The sequence below is a fragment of the Theobroma cacao genome, chromosome 6, assembly GCF_000208745.1.
Source record: "Theobroma cacao cultivar B97-61/B2 chromosome 6, Criollo_cocoa_genome_V2, whole genome shotgun sequence".
NCBI lineage: Eukaryota > Viridiplantae > Streptophyta > Magnoliopsida > Malvales > Malvaceae > Theobroma > Theobroma cacao.
This window is the reverse complement of record NC_030855.1, coordinates 6,615,353-6,633,511: the sequence shown is the minus strand read 5'-3', so window position 1 is coordinate 6,633,511 and position 18,159 is coordinate 6,615,353. Positions and strand designations below refer to the sequence as shown.

Genomic DNA, 18,159 nt, shown 5'->3' with positions numbered 1-18,159 from the left:
AGGTTGTCTTATGTGTGAAGTGCTATACTTTGATTTCATCCCTACGGGTGCCTAACCAAGGATGCCAAAACAGGACGCTTTTGGGTATAGTATGAAGCATATGAAGGAAAATGAGTGGTCAAGATAGAAATCATCACCTCAAGTGTTTTAAAGGACATATCCTATCAGTTCTTGGTTAACATTAGCTTATTGAAGTCCTTAGCCAAGGCGACATAAAGATTATGAAAAATGTTTCATAACTCTCTATAAAGCTAATGCTATAATTGCAAGAACAAATATGAAGGTCAATAAAAGTAGACATTGTACCAAGCTTTTATCATCTTCGAGATATATGATGAGAGAATGAATTATACTGATAGACTGTACACTGAAAGGTTGTCAAAGAACTCTTTGACTCTCTCAACAATTGGGTGGCCATGATGCATTGCTAGATGCCAATCTTGGTCTATGGAATTGATTATAAATTAATTGATTGAAATTTATATTAATTAATTCCATTGCCAATATGTTGGGAACCTAATGGGTCACACACAATGATTGCATTTCAATTAAATTGGGAGAGTGAAGATTTAAGTTAGACGTAAATCACATGCTAGGTAATTAACTTCTATAAACTTAATTAAAAGAGTTTAATTAAGTTTTTGGCATAATTATAAATAATTATAATTATAAGGCCTTGATTGCAAAATATAAAGAAAATTAATATTGATTTTAATTTTCAAGGACTTAATTAAAAGAGTTTAATTAAGTAATGGGCTCAATATTATAATGTGTTATAATATTGAGAGCTTAATTGCAAAATTGAAGTTATTTTAACCTAACTAATAAGTCACCTTTTAACTATTTTTCATATTAGAGTTTTTCAAAATTGAAGAAAATGTAGTTTTTTATTAGAAAAATAGAAACGTTTTCTTTCTTTGCCACCACTCCCTTTGTGTGAAAGAGAAAATTGCTTATGAAGCAATTTTCGAGAAAGGTTCGACGAAGATTGTGAAAAAGAAGAAAAGGACAATTGTTGTCCTCTTTGCTAGCACAAAGTATAGTTAAAAAACTTTCTCCTTTATTGAAGGTTCAAGTGCAATCGTGTGTACTATCATTGAAGCCTAAGCACTTAATTGGCTAGGATTTTTACTCCTTGTGGTGTTCGCGGGATGGCTTCGGAAAGTGCCATCGTGATTACGAAATTACATGGCAAGGTAACTTCTAAATAATAATTTATTTTGTACTTTTATGTGTTAAATATCACCAAGGTGATTCATGGGTGGAGGCATGTCTTGGTTGTTTAGTTATAAGTTTTAATTTTCTTTCCGCTGCGTATTTTGAGCATGCCGTCCATAGCCAAACCCATCAGTGGTATCAGAGCCTTCCTAGATTCGGTTTTAACACATTTTAATGTCTATTATTGTTAATGTCTTCTTGAAAAGGAGTATGACATGTTCGGGTTTTATTCTACACAAATTAGTAAGTTTTAAAATTTTACAATTTGTTCTATTTATTTCGATTTCTAGATAAATTTTAATTGTAAATTTTAAAATTTATTTTTCATAATATTAATCTCATTTTAATGTCAAAATATTTCAGATTAACATGTGCATGAGATGCACAAATTAATTTAGCAAATAAAGATCCGATCTCATGACATTATGGTGTGATTTAAATGGTAGATTTATAAGAAAATTTTGAAGATTCTTATATATAATCCCTTAGATTTGACCAAGCTAGTTTCCTTTGATGGCTCAAGGAAATTAGTATAGTTAAAGTCCATAATCATCCAAAGTAGTTTGCATGTGATAGATTTATTTTATGCAATTTAATAAATGCTATGCAATGCAAAGTAGTATGCATGTGATAGATTTATTTTATGCAATTTAATAAATGTTATGCATGCAAAGATGAGACCCTAATAAAGGCGAAACAAAATCCTTCATTATATATTGAGTCACATGCCACTCATGAGCAAGTTGCCTTCCACCATATAGCAAGATAACCTGGCTGCTCTTTTAATTGGAGACTTGTTGAGCACACTCAAGGTCACACTTTTACACGAGTATGTTTGAGCTATTGGTGGATCTTACTCAACTAGTTTCATAAAATCCGGATGCTTGGAAACTTGATTATTATGAAACTATAGGCAAAGGCTAGGCGAAATATATATGATATGTTTAGGCAATGTGTTGTCACCTAGCTGATCTAGGAGTTGTATAGAGATACAATTGGTAAGCTCAGTTACCTACCTAATCCACCGATCATGGTTTGTTGAGCACACTCAAGGCCATGACTTGATGGATGGGATCCTAGCCCACTAAGAAAATCCTAGTAAAGATCTCTCGAGGTGATATGGAAGGTTATCATTTTGTAAAAAATAGTGGGAGAACTATTTAAAATTTTAAAACCTTGTTTTAAATAGTTTATGCATGATATTTACGTATTGCTTTATTTTATCTATTTAGACATAATTTATATACATGGCTAATAATATGTCACTATGGTGCATCTTGGATGCAAATCAAACTCACTAGACCAAACCCTTTTTAAAGGTACCAGGACTTGAGAAATGTTCTCAAGCGAAAGGTTGTTCGTTCCACAATCTCTACCAAATACAATTCATAATTAGGAGTGTGCTTCCATGAGATGGAATTTATATTGCCTTAATTATGAATTAAGAAGACAACCATGATAATGGCACTAACTGGGAAATGTTCTCAAACATCTTTATGGTAAAGATGGACAAATAAGGGACCAAAAATAGAAATTTTTTTCTTGACAGAGTTAAAGAAGAGGAAGCTTATAGAAGCCTTTACTTTGCCAAAAGTTTATGATTGAGTTAGAAGTTACTACTGTTGTATTAACATCATAAGTATTCGATACTAGATGTTGAATGCATTTAAGTAATGACAAAAAGCGCAAAACAATGGTAGTAAGTCAATGCTCAATATAAATGTTAAGAAAATTGATTGCATATGATCTCAATTATGGCATTTTTGTCTTGGTCATCGAAGTAAGAATTAGAGTATGAAGATACTTAGATCCTTTTGATTGGGAATCATAAAGGAGCTAGTAATTCTTATATGACCAAATCAATTTTCATGCAAAAGTGAATGACTTGGTATGTTCAAAAGGTCTTCTACATATAGATGTATACGAACCATTGAACATAAAATGTTATGGAAAATGTTCCTAATTCATTAAGTTTACACAAGACTAAATTGAGATTTTGTCCTATATACTTAAAGAAATAAAATTTGAAACCTTGAAATGTTCAGAGAACTCAAATATAAGATCATACGAGCTATATAGTATGAAGTACTCTTATTAAGATATGATCTTATTGAAGATTACTCTTACTTATTAATTAATTATTCAAAAGATGAATGTAGATTCATGTGAAATGGAACTTTCTTATGAATAGAACATAGAGATGTTTGTTTAAAGAAGAAAGCAAATTCATATAGTGATATGATTTGGTCCATATCTTTTCAAGTTAGATGTAGCCAATTATATTATTCCAAACCAATATGATTCCAAGCATACATTGAGATATATGTATGTAACATCACAAAAAATTCAAAAGAGTTTGATTATTACTCTCACAAAGGATCTTGGATTTAGTGGGAGTATGACGACACTAAAAAAAAGAGTTTTTTAGTTATTACATGGTTACATTGGAATCTAACTCTTAAGATTTTGCATAGAGATGCATAATCATATGTATGAGAATTTCATGGATTTAGTAAGATACATTGAAGATGTATTATTCATATGAGATGAACTACTAAATATGTTTTTTGTTGGAGATATACATTTTGTTATATTATATGGGATCCAAAGGGTTGGATTTAATAATATGTACAAATGTATTTATCTCATACACAAAAGGAAGTTAGTGGGAGTGAATACAATTCTTTGGTGATACAATTACATGGGATGCAATGTGTATAAAAAGAAAGTGCCAAAATTTAAAAGGGCCAGATGGTACAATGAAAAGTAACAAATGCATATGATGCATACAACATAGTTTAGTTGGAATGGTTCCAAAGAAAGAAAAAGGACTATGTACATGTATATAATTAAAGTCATGTACATCCTATTAAAAGGGCTCTAATAGGAAGATACTTAAATCGTTAGTTTATGGAACTAATAAAAGGTTTTAAACATTGTTAATGTAACAATGGAGCCTACAAGCAGAACTTGGGTCTCATTGGATCTAGATATAGTAATATAACATGATGTGATGCACGGACATCACGAAGATAGATAAAAGTAATTAACCACATTGGAGGGCACAAGCGAGTCTACATGCAGACACGATTGCTAAATGGATTGAATCCACATACGATGACGTAGCAATTGGCTTTGTGCTAGTGGGAGATGTTGGGATGAGCCCTGCAGCCAATTGGGATTGGTTGAGGCTTGATTCTAATCATGCAACAATATCATTCATGTTGAATGATTAGAGATTTTCCTTCATCAATAAGACATTAATTATAATGAGTTATAATTCTAATTGAATGAAGTCTATGAGATTAATATGCCTTGCAAGGAAACTGTAATGGGTTGCAGTTATGAGATTCCTATGCATCAAAGCATAATCTCAAAAATGTTCCTGGTCAATGTATCATTGAGATTGGAGATCAATGATGCTTAGAGACTGGTATATTTTATGTTCCTTACTTTGGAAGTAAGCAATCAATCTCATAGATTGAAGTATAGAGATACTTGGAATTAGAATATAGGTGCTTGCCTAGGAGAGCAAGTTCACTGAACATGACTCGCCATGAGAAGTGCATTTGGTAATACACTCTAGTGTCTATGCAACACTTCTCATGTGTCAGTTGTATAAATACTCCCTAGACTTGAGATACCAAGTTGTCTTATGTGTGGAGTGCTATACTTTGATTTCATCCCTACGGGTGCCTAACCAAGGGTGCCAAAACAGGATGCTTTTGGGTCTAGTATAAAGCATATGAAGGAAAATGAGTGGTCAAGATAGGAATCATCACCTCAAGTGTTTTAGAGGACATATCCTATCAGTTCTTAGTTAACATTAGCTTATTGAAGTCCTTGGCCAAGGTGACATAAAGATTATGAAAAAGGTTTCATAACTCTCTATAAAGCTAATGCTATAATTGCAGGAACAAATATGGAGGTCAATAAAAGTTGACACTATACTAAGCTCTTATCATCTTCGAGATATATGATGAGGGAATGAATTACACTGATAAACTGTACACTGAAAGGTTGTCAAAGAACCCTTTGACTCTCTCAACAATTGAGTGGCCATGATGCATTGCTAGATGCCAATCTTGGACTATGGAATTGATTATAAATTAATTGATTGAAATTTATATTAATCAATTAAGTCATTAATCAATTCCATTGTCAATATGTTGGGAACCTAATGGGTCACACACAATGATTGCATTTCAATTAAATTGAGAGAGTGACGATTTAAGTTAGACGTAAATCACATGCTAGGTAATTAACTTCTATAAATTTAATTAAAAGAGTTTAATTAAGTTTTTGGCATAATTATAAATAGTTATAATTATAAGGCCTTGATTGCAAAATATAAAGAAAATTAATTTTAATTTTAATTTCCAATGACTTAATTAAAAGAGTTTAATTAAGTAATGGGTCCAATATTATAATGTGTTATAATATTGAGGGCTTAATTGCAAAATTGAAGTTATTTTAACCTAACTATATAAGTCACCTTTTAATTATTTTTCATATTAGAGTTTTTCACAATTGAAGAAAACATAGTTTTTTGTCAGAAAAATAGAAACGTTTTCTTTCTTTGCCACCACTCCCTTTGTGTGAAAGAGAAAATTGCTTATGAAGCAATTTTCGAGAAAGATTCAGCTAAGATTGTGAAAAAGAAGAAAAGGATAATTGTTGTCCTATTTGCTAGCACAAAGTGTAGTTAAAAAACTNTATAATGTTTTATAATATTGAGGGCTTAATTGCAAAGTTGAAGTTATTTTAACTTAACTATATAAGTCACCTTTTAATTATTTTTCATATTAGAGTTTTTCACAATTGAAGAAAACCTAGTTTTTGTCAGAAAAAGAAAAACGTTTTTTTTTCTTTGCCACCACTCCCTTTGTGTGAAAGAGAAATTTGCTTATGAAGCAATTTTCGAGAAAGATTCAGCTAAGATTGTGAAAAAGAAGGAAAGGGCAATTGTTGTCCTATTTGCTAGCACAAAGTGTAGTTAAAAAACTTCCTCCTTTGTTGAAGGTTCAAGTGCAATCGTGTGTACTACCATTGGAGGCCAAGCACTTGATTAGCTAGGGTTTTTGCTCCTTGTGGTGTTCGCGAGATTGCTTTGAAAAGTGTCATCGTGATTACGAAATTACATGGCAAGGTAACTTCTAAATAATAATTTATTTTGTACTTTTATGTGTTAAATATCACCAAAGTGATCCATGGGTGGAGGCATGTCTTGGTTGTTTAGTTATAAGTTTTAATTTTCTTTCCACTGCGTATTTTGAGCATGCCGTCTATAGCCAAACCCATCAGTGGTATAAAAGCCTTCTTTCATTTTCACTGCGTATTTTCTTTCCGCTGCGTATTTTTCATTTCATTCTTCTTTAAAATCATTCTTTCATCTGGCATTCAACTTCTCATCATTGACCTTTAACTAGCTTTTAATTAGAAGTTAAGGTTAGTGGCATTTAAAAAGTACTATTCACCCCCCTTCTAACACACATCTTTGGGACCAACAACCATAGCCTTCTTTTTTAGTTTATTTGTGTTGTATTTCTTCCAAGTTGGACGTTCAAACTTAGTGTGCCCATGTTTCTTGCATCATAACAAATAACATGATCTTTGTTTGGTTCTCCTTATGTTGTCTCATTCTTTTGTTGCCGTTTTCCTTTGTTGTACCTTTTAATTCTCATGAGCTTGTTGAACTTCTTAGCAAAGATAGCCACTTTGTCATCTTTGTCACTTCCTACTTCAATCATCTTTTCTTTTTCTTGTATGGTAGACTTTAATGCAAATGTTATCCTTTTTGAAAACTCCCTCTTATTTTCATGTTTTGGTTTCATCTCATGAGTTAGGAGAAAGTCAATTAACTCATTCATGGATAGAGTATTAAGGTTCTTTGGCTTTTCAATGACTGTCACCTTTGTTTCCAATGATTATGGCAAGCTATGTAGCATTTTCTTTCACAAATTCTATCCTTAGGTATGTCTTGTCAAGTAAAGATCCTTATCTTGGATTCTTTTACTTGATTTGTTCCTTCATATTATCTTATATTTCTTTGGTACTTTCACACATGGATATCAATTGTTATCATCAACACAAGTGCACAAAAGAGAGTATTGTCTTGGTATTAAGTTGAGTCATTTTGTTGTTGTTGTTTGTATCCCACTTACTTTCCTCTTTGATTACTCATCTACCGTCTATTGTCTTCATTGGTTTGTAAGGACCATTCACAACACCAAAATGTAAGAAGGGTAAAGAGAATTGCAAACTCAATTATAGGGGTTCAATTTAAAAATATGTGAGAAGGGGATTGATCCTTAAAATGGTGAGATTGATTCTTAGTAGGAAGCAAGGGATCTTTTAGTTTTATCTAATATGTGTCAATCCTTTAACCCTTGGGATCAATCCTTGTAACTTTAACTAAGTTTTGTTTTTTTTTTTACTTCTATTTCGAAGAGATCGATCCTTATAAGTATTATATAAAAGTATATCCTCTTAATTTTAGCCTTTTTCATTCAAGAACCATTTTTCCTATTTTACTATGACCTTAAATACTTGACAAATACATTTATTGAATTTTATTAAGTAATTTAAGGTTTTTGAATGTTTCTTAAGCTTACAAAAAATCATTTAATTATGAATTTAAAATAAAACTTATTAGAGCAATTTTGATTATTTGCAGCTAAGAGAAAAAGATTCTATTTTTTTGCTCCTTTGATATTTCTTATGGTCGAAAAAAATTAATCTTAAAAAATGAATAGTTAGGTTATTTTAATGAAGTTTTAAAGTAACCTTGGGATTTTCTTTTCTCTTTCTTTCATTTTAAGGGATGATTACTTTTAACAAATTTTAAAGCATAATCGGATTTCTTTATCTAAAAGTAAAATACTAATTTAGAAGTTGATTATAGAAAACAAAATTAGGAAAGGTTAGTATTTATTCTAAAAGACAAAGTAAAAGGGTTAGTTACTCATTATACTCAAATAATAATAAAAGATTTGATATTTAAAGTTTAAAAGAAAATGAATAATTAGATATTCCAATTTATATATGAGATTAACCTTATGAGTTAAAAAGGGATATGCCAACCTTTTAAAAAAATTAATAATAACTCGACATGTGTTTTAAAAAATGCCACAGAAATTTTTTAATTTTTTATATTTGATATTAAAAGAAATTTGAGAAGAGAAAGAACGGAAAGGAGGAGAGGGAGAAGGGGAGGGTGGTCCAGCCATATTAATTTATATGGCCTAGTTTACATTAAAAAGTATCATTTAAGAGCTATTTTGTAAGTGTTGTAAAGAAAAACTAAGACCTTATAATAAACTTAATGCATAATTGTTTTAGAATGTAAAAGCCTATTTGTAAATTTTTTATTTTCAGTAAATAAAAAAATCAACTTTATTAAACCAAACAATAAGATTTAAAGTGAAATAAACAAATAAAATAAATCTATTTTTTGTTAATTGGAAAAAAATTAAATAAAAAATAAATGAATCAAGTAAAATAAATTGAAACTAAAATGAAAAGAATATAATTCTTTTTTGTAAATTTATGAATTATTATAGACTAAAATGAAAATATATAAAATCCCCATTAAACATTTATTATTAAACAATGACACTTTCAAATATAAAAAAAAAAATCGATTTATGACTTCTTACAAAAAGCTAAATAACTTCTAGCATAAATACAAAAATTTGAAATTTAGAATGAGTATCTATTTAGCCTGACTTTTTTTTCAAGTTATTTATCTTTTAAAAACATAAATAGAACTTAACAGTGCTTTGAGAAGCTTTTAAATAAATCAATTTTTTTTTTAAAAATAAAATTAACAAAAAAAACTTCAAACAAAATTCCAAAGTTTTCTTTTCTCTTCTTTTAAAAACAGATAAGCTTATTAGAAAAAATTTTCATTTTATTCTAAAACGGTCATCACTTATTAAGAATAATCTCAATATTACCTTTTCAAAAAATACCCATTTCCCAATCGATTTCTCTCTCCTCTCTTGCTCTCTCTACAAATCATTGTAAATCACAATCTTACTTTTCTCTACCTCTCTTCTCAAAAATTTGTTTTAAATAAATAAAAAATTAAAATTTTTTCATAATAAATAAAAAATTTCATGATTAATATAAAGTTATTTATTAAATATCTTTTATCATAATTTTAATCAAAATTAAAATTTATATAAAAATAAATTAAACAGTTTTAAAGCTATTAGTTTTTATAAGATGTTTGTAATACCGGTTCTGAATAATTAACTGCACCTAAGGTTAAGCTTCCTTTGGGAGTGAACTGACTCACAACACAGTAAACGAACTCTTTCATCTTAAATTATAAGGTTTGACCCCAGACTAGGGCTTCAGCAGAATTTGATTCCCAAACTTGTAAAACGTCTGCCGCCATCGCATTATCCTCAGAACCAATGGCGGAGCAATCGCCGCCGGACCAGACTCCGCCGTCGAGCGACATCCAATCCCTCTCCATCAACTCCCAACCTTCCTCTTCCTCTTCGTCTTCATCAACTCCACAGTAAGTCATTTCCGTTGAATTCGGAATTCTTTTTCTTTCTTAATTTCAGTTTTTAGATAGAAATCGATTTTTTTTATTATGGTTTCAGGCTGAGTGTAGAAGAGAGGTTTCGGATTATAAGAAGTGTTGGGGAAGAATGCATTCAAGAGGATGAGCTGCTGAACCTTCTCACCCACAAGCCTGAACCCATTTGCTACGATGGCTTTGAGCCTTCTGGCAGAATGCACATTGCTCAGGTGCCCCATTATTTCCTTTATTCATATCTATATTCTTCTATCTTTCTCTCAACTTTTCTACTGTTGTTGACTAAATTCTCTCTTGAGTCGAAATCTTAGAATTGAAATCAATGGTTTGTTGGATTTAATTAATACGTCACAGCTAATTATGGATTTATTTATGAAAATGAAACATGCTGATTTTTTTTTCTTTGCGTAATTTCTTTCATCATTTCATTTCAAAGTTCCAACTTCTTCTTAGTGGTTTGCAGATTTAATTGGTTTTGAACGATTTTTATAGATTTTTAGAATATTCGTCTTGATTTCTTTTTCCATAAATTAAACCGCTTGACATACTCGAACTTCAGATCTAACATGCTTCTCTCATTTGTAATGTTAACTCATATGATGCATGTTGACAAGATGGTGGCAACTTCTCCTTTACGTTATGTCATTTTAGATGTCCGGTGCTTTCTTTTTAGGTTTTTTTTCCCCCTCATCCATTGAAGTTTCTTTTGTTTTTTGTCTGTAAACAGGGAGTTGTGAAGGCGATAAATGTTAACAAACTGACCTCTGCTGGATGTAAAGTAAAAATCTGGGTTGCAGATTGGTTTGCGCAGCTAAACAATAAAATGGGTGGTGACTTGAAGAAGATTAAAATAGTTGGACAATATTTGATTGAAATCTGGAAGGCAGTCGGCATGGATCTTAATGGAAAGGTTGAATTCTTGTGGTCTTCAGATGAAATTAACTCCAGGGCGTCGGAGTACTGGCCCCTTGTGATGGATATAGCCCGCAGAAACAAGCTTCCCAGGATAATGAGGTGTGGAAACAATAGAATTTTGATTTTTTTTTTTCTAATCTTTTCCTTATATTACTAGTAATGCTTCTGTTGATGCCGTACACAAATTTGTTCTTTTTAGGTGTTGTCAAATTATGGGCCGTAGTGAGCAAGATGAGTTGTCAGCCGCCCAAATTCTTTACCCATGCATGCAGTGTGCTGACATATTTTTCCTTAAGGTGCTTCTGCTTATGAATTTTAAGTTTTTCTGATCCCCTGCCTTTTCGTAAAGAATTTGAGACAGATTTATATGCAAAGCTTTATAAAAGTTGAGAGACACTCAGTGTCATGAGTTATTTATAGTTATTACTCACCTTCTCTTATATCACACTTGCATGCATATGAATTAAAATGTTGGTATAATATTTTTAATCTTTGTTAATTTCTTGTCTTTTAATATGTAGTAGTCATTTGAGTCTTATACATATGTGCTTGGCATGCTATATAGTGATACTGTTTCGGTGGCCACAAGAAGAGGAAAAAAGTAAAGTCCGATGGGCAATTTTTTTACTGTTCTTCTCAACATTGCTTTTGGACCATGAATACGCTATTTTCTTTTTCCTTTTAAATATTCTTCTCTAGATCAATGAGACTCCTTGTTTTAGTTCTTCCAATATCCACTGACTGTTGCACTATCTCGGTAGCATATTCTATAACAAATTTTTGAGCTGTAAAAATCAAATGGTTTTCTGAACCCTTTGTTTAAACTAACATGGATTGGTTTAGAATGAATCATACTCAAGCATGATTATAATCTTGCTGAGAAACAGTATTTAGTCTCTATTTCCTTGTTGTCAGTTGCTCATTAGAGATTGAAATTTCATTTTTAAAATTGGGAAAATACGAAAGTTTGTTTTTGACAGTGGATCTAAACTTTGTAGGGAGGATATGTTGACATCAATCAATAAAAGCTTATTATGGGTATTTCCTATGGGACATCATTGGGTATTTTTTCTTCCATTGAGGAGGTTCTGTTAGATATCATTTGGTGTCCTTTGATTGTAGGATTTTATATGGGACATTATTGGGTATTTTTTCTGAATTTTATTCTTTGGTTCATGTTGTTCCTATTCTGTCAAAATCAAGAAAAGTTTCAAATCCTGATTGAAGTTCCAAACATACTGTAAAGCTTCAAAATCATTTTGACAGTTTAAGTAAAGAACAGCTGTTCAGGATCTCCAGCATGGTTGCTATACATCTCCTTCCACTTATTTGCAGTGCAATTCTGGACTATTTTTTGTATAGCTGTTTTCTTTTTTGTGTAAATTATATGTTTAATGATAGATTGTAATGTAAATTTCAAACTTCTATTTATCTAAGAGCAAGTGGAATTACTTTATCTGAACAGGCAGACATTTGCCAGTTGGGCATGGATCAAAGGAAAGTGAATGTCCTTGCAAGAGAGTATTGTGATGACATAAAGAGGAAAAACAAACCAATTATCTTGTCTCATCGTATTCTCTTACTTCCACATCATTTTAGTTCTTTTTCTTATCTTTTTTTTTTCCTTTTATGTTACTTGATCTCGGTTTTCATGACATGCAGATATGCTACCTGGTCTGCAGCAGGGACAAGAGAAAATGTCAAAGAGTGATCCATCATCATCAATATTCATGGAGGATGAGGAGGTTGGCTTTCCTTTACTCGTCGGGATTAATAACCAGGGTGTCATTCTATTCAAAGTTCTTAGAAACAAAGTGTTGACTGACTTGAATCCTGAATCATGTTCTGATACTCCTATGATTTACGTGACAGGCAGAAGTGAATGTGAAAATAAAGAAGGCATACTGCCCCCCTAAAATTGTTGAGGGGAATCCATGTTTGGAATACATCAAGTACATCATCTTCCCATGGTTTCATGAGTTCAGGGTGGAGCGCAGTGCAGAAAATGGTGGTGACAAGTGAGTAGTTCCATACCTTACTTCATTTAGTTCCTGTGTAAGAATGATTGAGGGGCTTTGATAATTAACGCTTATGTTTTCACACTTGATATTCATAAACTCCTTTATCTCACTATATTTGTTTAACAAGCCATCTTTTTGTAGTTTTGTCATTAGTATGACTATTTCAGAGTAGCATGACATTAATGTAATGTTGTTTCAATTTAGGAACTTTAAAAATTTTGAGGAGCTTGTTTCTGACTATGAGAGTGGGGAGTTGCATCCTGCTGATTTGAAACCTGCCCTTTCAAGAGCTTTGAACAAGATACTACAGGTAAGTGTATTTTACCTATTGTGCCTTTATTTCTGTTAATTAACTAGGTAACTCTTGAAGAAAACACCTAAAACTCTGTCAAAACTATCCTGTTGCAACTGAGCCAGGTCCTGGCAGACAAACACAATGTTAAATCTTTTGGTTAAACTCAAACAAATTTTAATAGGATAGACCAGCTCTTCTTAATTAGCTACACTAGGCTTTATGTGATTTTTTATTTCATCCTTAATTATTTCATTTTGCAGTAGCTTTTTTATGCGTCTGTACTCTATTCTGTAATGTAAATGATGTCTGATATTTGGTTTCTCTATTCTCTTTTTCTTATTTTGGAGTTATATAACAGGCAGAAATATGTTATACTACATTGCATAAATGCTATAGTCCTGCATCCCAGGGCAGCTAAAAACAATGCATGGGACTGTTAATTGAACATCATTGATTTCAAAAAAGTTTGCTTCTTCCCCACTAGGTACAGAAAATGAAGGGTAGTCTATATGTCCAAAGGTTTTATTAATATATATACTGAAAGGAAAGAAGACTATTGCTCAAAGTAATGGCTTAACAGACCTGCATAATTAATGGAACTTATACACTTACCCAATTTTACAGTTTATTTTCCTTTTCCGCATTCTACATCATTGATTTCAAAAGAGTTTGCTTCTGCCTCGTACTAGATAAAGAAAACAAAGGGTAGTCGGATATGTCCTAAGGTTTTATTAATATATATACTGAAAGGAAAGAATACTTGTTCAAAGTAATGGCTTACTGGACCTTGCATAATTAATGGACCTTGTCTATTCACCAAACTTTACAGTTTGTTTTTCTCTTTTTGTCTTATATATTGTGAAATTAGTCACTCTTTTTTTGCATAACTAAAGGACCTTATCGCATTGGTAGCCAAATGTTGGCAAATAATTTGAGTAATAGAATATACCAGACTGTTCCTTTTTGGCTTTTTCGCATTGTTGCTATGATTTATATCTTCATGGTGCCACTTAAAAATGATAGTGTGGGGAATTCGTGTTTGCTTATGTAGCATATATGAGGTGTTGTCATTCAAGAAACATAATATCTATCAGCTTTTTATAATATTCCTGCTAATCAGTATTGGACTGCTGTTCTAACTCATGAATGTCCTGGCTCTAAAAGGCAGTGAGCTTTAACATGTAGCTAATGTAGTTTCTCATGTTAGTTTGATGATCCTGGTGGTGCCACTTACATACAAGTGTGGTCAGAGCCCTTATTTTGTTTACTTGCCTGTGAACTAATTTTCTATCCATCCTTTCTACAGCCTGTGCGCAATCACTTTAACAATGATGCTAAGGCCAAGGATCTGCTGAAACGGGTTAAGGTATTGGTGCTTATTCCTTCATTCTCTGCATTTTAACTATGATCTTTTTATGAAGCATAGAGTGCTTGACAGGCTGTGCCAGTTTCAGCTTGTAAGACTTGTTTCTTCATCTCTTGTGGTATGAAACTTGACTCTACTTTTATTTTATCTTTGACTATCATGCAGAGCTACCGTGTGACCAAGTGATGGAGGATGAGTACCTATTTCTGGTCAAGAATATTAATTATGATTTACCTATTGTTTTATTTACATCCAAATGAAAACTTGCCCCATGCTATATACTTGTTAAGATATCCAGTTACCAAAACTTTGATTTGCATATTGCTACTCTTGTTAGTGTAGATTGTCATGATTTTGAAGAGGCAGATTATCAATAATATATCCTGGTGAGCAATATACGAAATGAAGCTGTTACTTACATCAAGTTTCTGTCTTATTGTGCTCATTGCTTTACATGAGGAAGACTTGATACAAGGCTTGAATTTGAGTAATATGGAAGACATATTTTGAAAGAGGTTTATATTTGATGCACTGATAGTAGCCCTGACAATTCGTGTTTTCGTGTCGTAAACGTATCAGACACGATTAGATACGAAATATGTTACGTTAAGGTTAAACAAGAACAAGACTCGCTAAATATTCACGTTTTAAATTTAAAACATGTATACGTATATGTTTAATAAACGTGTAATATGACACGATACGATTAATACGTTTATTACACGTATCAATATATAACACGACACGATTAATAATACGTTTAACACGATTAAATAAAAATATTTATAATTAAATATAATTTTATTATTTAAATTTAAAATTTATAATTATAAAAATAATTATAATAAAACAAAAATAATAATAACATTAAATATAAAAAAGTTAATATAAATAACATATGTAAAATTCATTATCATATAGTATGATAAAATATATCATTAACATCTAATCTTCAAATATTAATAATATAAAAAATTATTCATAGTTTTTAATCGTAATAATTACATTATTATCTTTATAAAATTAAAAAAATTTATTAAAATAATTATTTAAAATTATTTATATAAGAGTAAAATAATCTTTAACTATTAATTTTTAATATGTTAATAAATGTGTCACGTATACACGTTTAAACATGATAACACGATTAACTAAACGTATTTAAACGTGTTTTAAATGTGTTTGTCGAGTTTGACACTTGAGACACGATTAGATACAAAACATGTTAAGATTAAACTCAAAATCTGTTTTAACTCGTATTTTTTCGTATCGTGTTTAAAATTACCAAGTCTAACTCATAGTGACAGTATATACAAGTTATATTGATGGTATACATTATCAGTTCAATAGAACACGTCACCTCATTAATAAGTTGATCTTAAAAGTATCCATTCATTTGCTTCAACTTTTTTTCTTTGTCAAAAAAAAAAAGAAAAGAAAAGTTGATCTTAAAAGTAAATAGTAGAAAGTTTTAATTAATAATCAGATAAAAAATAAAATATTTTAAAAATCTGTTTTTCATGCTTCTCTCCCTCTTTCTTGTTCTTTGTCCGCATGCATCCAAATCAAACTTTTCTTCTAAGCAAATTAATTCTCCCACCATTAACGAGAAAATTGAAGTTGCAATTTGAAGTCATTGATGGATTCAAGTTACAATTAATTCTTCCACTGTGAATGAGCAAAATGAGCAATATGAGATTAACTTGACAAAGGCTAAGATAGAAAGGACTTTGGGCAGATAAATTTGAGAACAAAGGTGATGGCAATGAAGCATGTGTATAGGGAAATAACGTGTTTTGCCCACGTGAAGGCAAGCCAGATTAATCTTGACATAGATGAAGATTAGAAAGGTTTTTTATATCAGAATTTTAAATAAATTAATATTGGTATAGTATTCAAAAAAGTTTTTAAAATTATTGAAAAAAATTCATATAGGTCTTCATATTTTTATTACGTTTAGTAAAGTTATTATATTTTATTTTGAGTTAAATAAGTTATTTTATTTTTTTAAAATTAATAAACTCTTATGACTAATGATTGACTAAGTTAAAATATCATTTGTTATTTTATACTATGATACACTAACGTGGCTTGCTAAATATCAAAATTAATAATGATATGGTATACTGACATATTAAAATTGATAATGACATGACATGTTAATTTGACATGATACAGTAATTATGTGATATTTTTCATCTTTTAAATCAATATCATGTCAGTATCATGTAGATATACAATGACAAATGACATTCTAACTAACGGTGATAGTCAATAATTAATCATAAGGGTCTATTTGACCCAAAATAAAAGCATAGGGGCTCGATTGATCACAATAAAAAATAAAGATTTATTTGAATTTTTAAATAATTTAAGGACTTATTTGAGTATTATGCCTTTAATCTCACTTGTGCATGTGTTTGGGTACTTCGTAGGCATTACTTGTTTTGATTCTTAATTGTGTTGCACCATGGCCACTTAATAGCTCCTTGTGATGTCTAGTTCACTTGATAATTTATTTTTTATTTGATTAATTATTAAAAAATTTTAATATTATTTTTTAAGAATTTATAAGATTTTATCTTTACTTATTAATGATGTGGCATGCTTTGATGAAGTGATAAATATAGAAAATATATACTATCAGTGCATCAAATATAAATTTAAAATTTAATCCCTTTGAGAGGAGAGTTAGAGACAAAATTCAATCCCCTTAAGAAAAGGGTTAGAGAAAGAAGTATGGATAGGAAATTTTTTTTATTATTTTTCAACCCATTAAACATTAAAATGTGTATAGTTTGTAAATATTTGATTTTGGTTACTACCAAAATTTTTTTAGAGTTGTTTTACAATATAATGTTGTATAGAAAATAATAATAACAACTAGAATAAGTGAAGCACTATTTTAAGCGGAACAACCAGAATAAATGAAACACTATTTTACATAGAATAAGCAAAACAAGTGAAGCATTGCTTTATGCAAAATAACTAGAATAAATGGAGAATTATTTCATTCAGAACAACTAATACAAGTGAAATAAGTACTTCGCACAAAATAACCACTTTATATGGATAGTAGTAAAAGCAACCTAGAATAAATGTCAAGGTTCATAGGTTATTTTCATCTTGAGATATTCTAAAGAGTTTGTGTCACATCTCATTTTGTGGTGGGATATGACCGATGCATGAACCCAAACGGGGTGTGGGGTGTAGGCTGTTAGGCCCAAGCAAGCCTCTTTAACATTCATCATTAAACATTCATGAATATGAAAACATACTTAAACATCCATAGGCATGCAATATCAACTTATTCATACCATCATATGCAACATTTCACATATATGGAACTTCTCAATATAAGTGCAAACATTTCATATACCATCAGAGTGTCACGTTCTCAATGCACCATATCATTTATATGTTTCAACACCTTCGAGTGTCCATATGGGATCTTGAGCCACTATATACATTGAACATGACATTCATAAAGTAATATGCCCAAACATTTGGCTACATTATCATAACATACTCATAATCCATAAAACATGTTCATAGTTTGTAAACATAAACATAACATAGACTAACTCGTTAGCGGAACATGACCTGACTCGCTAGGCATCAAATGACTGCTGGACATCTACAAATAAGGAATAACGGATCACATCTTCGTGACACTAACTACTAGCAAGAGAGTGCAATCACTAATTTGCAACAAAAATAGTGAGAAAAAATAACGTGTGAGTCACAAAGACTTTGTGAATGGATATCGGGAAAGGGACAAGTCAAAGGG

General features: G+C 30.9%; 1 protein-coding gene across 1 annotated transcript; it reads left to right on the top strand.

Moving 5' to 3' along the window:
- On the top strand, window positions 9,515-14,793 carry LOC18595578 (tyrosine--tRNA ligase 1, cytoplasmic). The gene is made up of 10 exons (XM_007023592.2): window positions 9,515-9,748; window positions 9,837-9,984; window positions 10,500-10,786; window positions 10,887-10,983; window positions 12,153-12,258; window positions 12,350-12,432; window positions 12,560-12,705; window positions 12,913-13,018; window positions 14,310-14,369; window positions 14,535-14,793. The coding sequence occupies exons 1-10, from the start codon at window positions 9,642-9,644 to the stop codon at window positions 14,553-14,555; spliced, it is 1,161 nt and encodes a 386-aa protein (XP_007023654.2). The 5' UTR covers window positions 9,515-9,641; the 3' UTR covers window positions 14,556-14,793.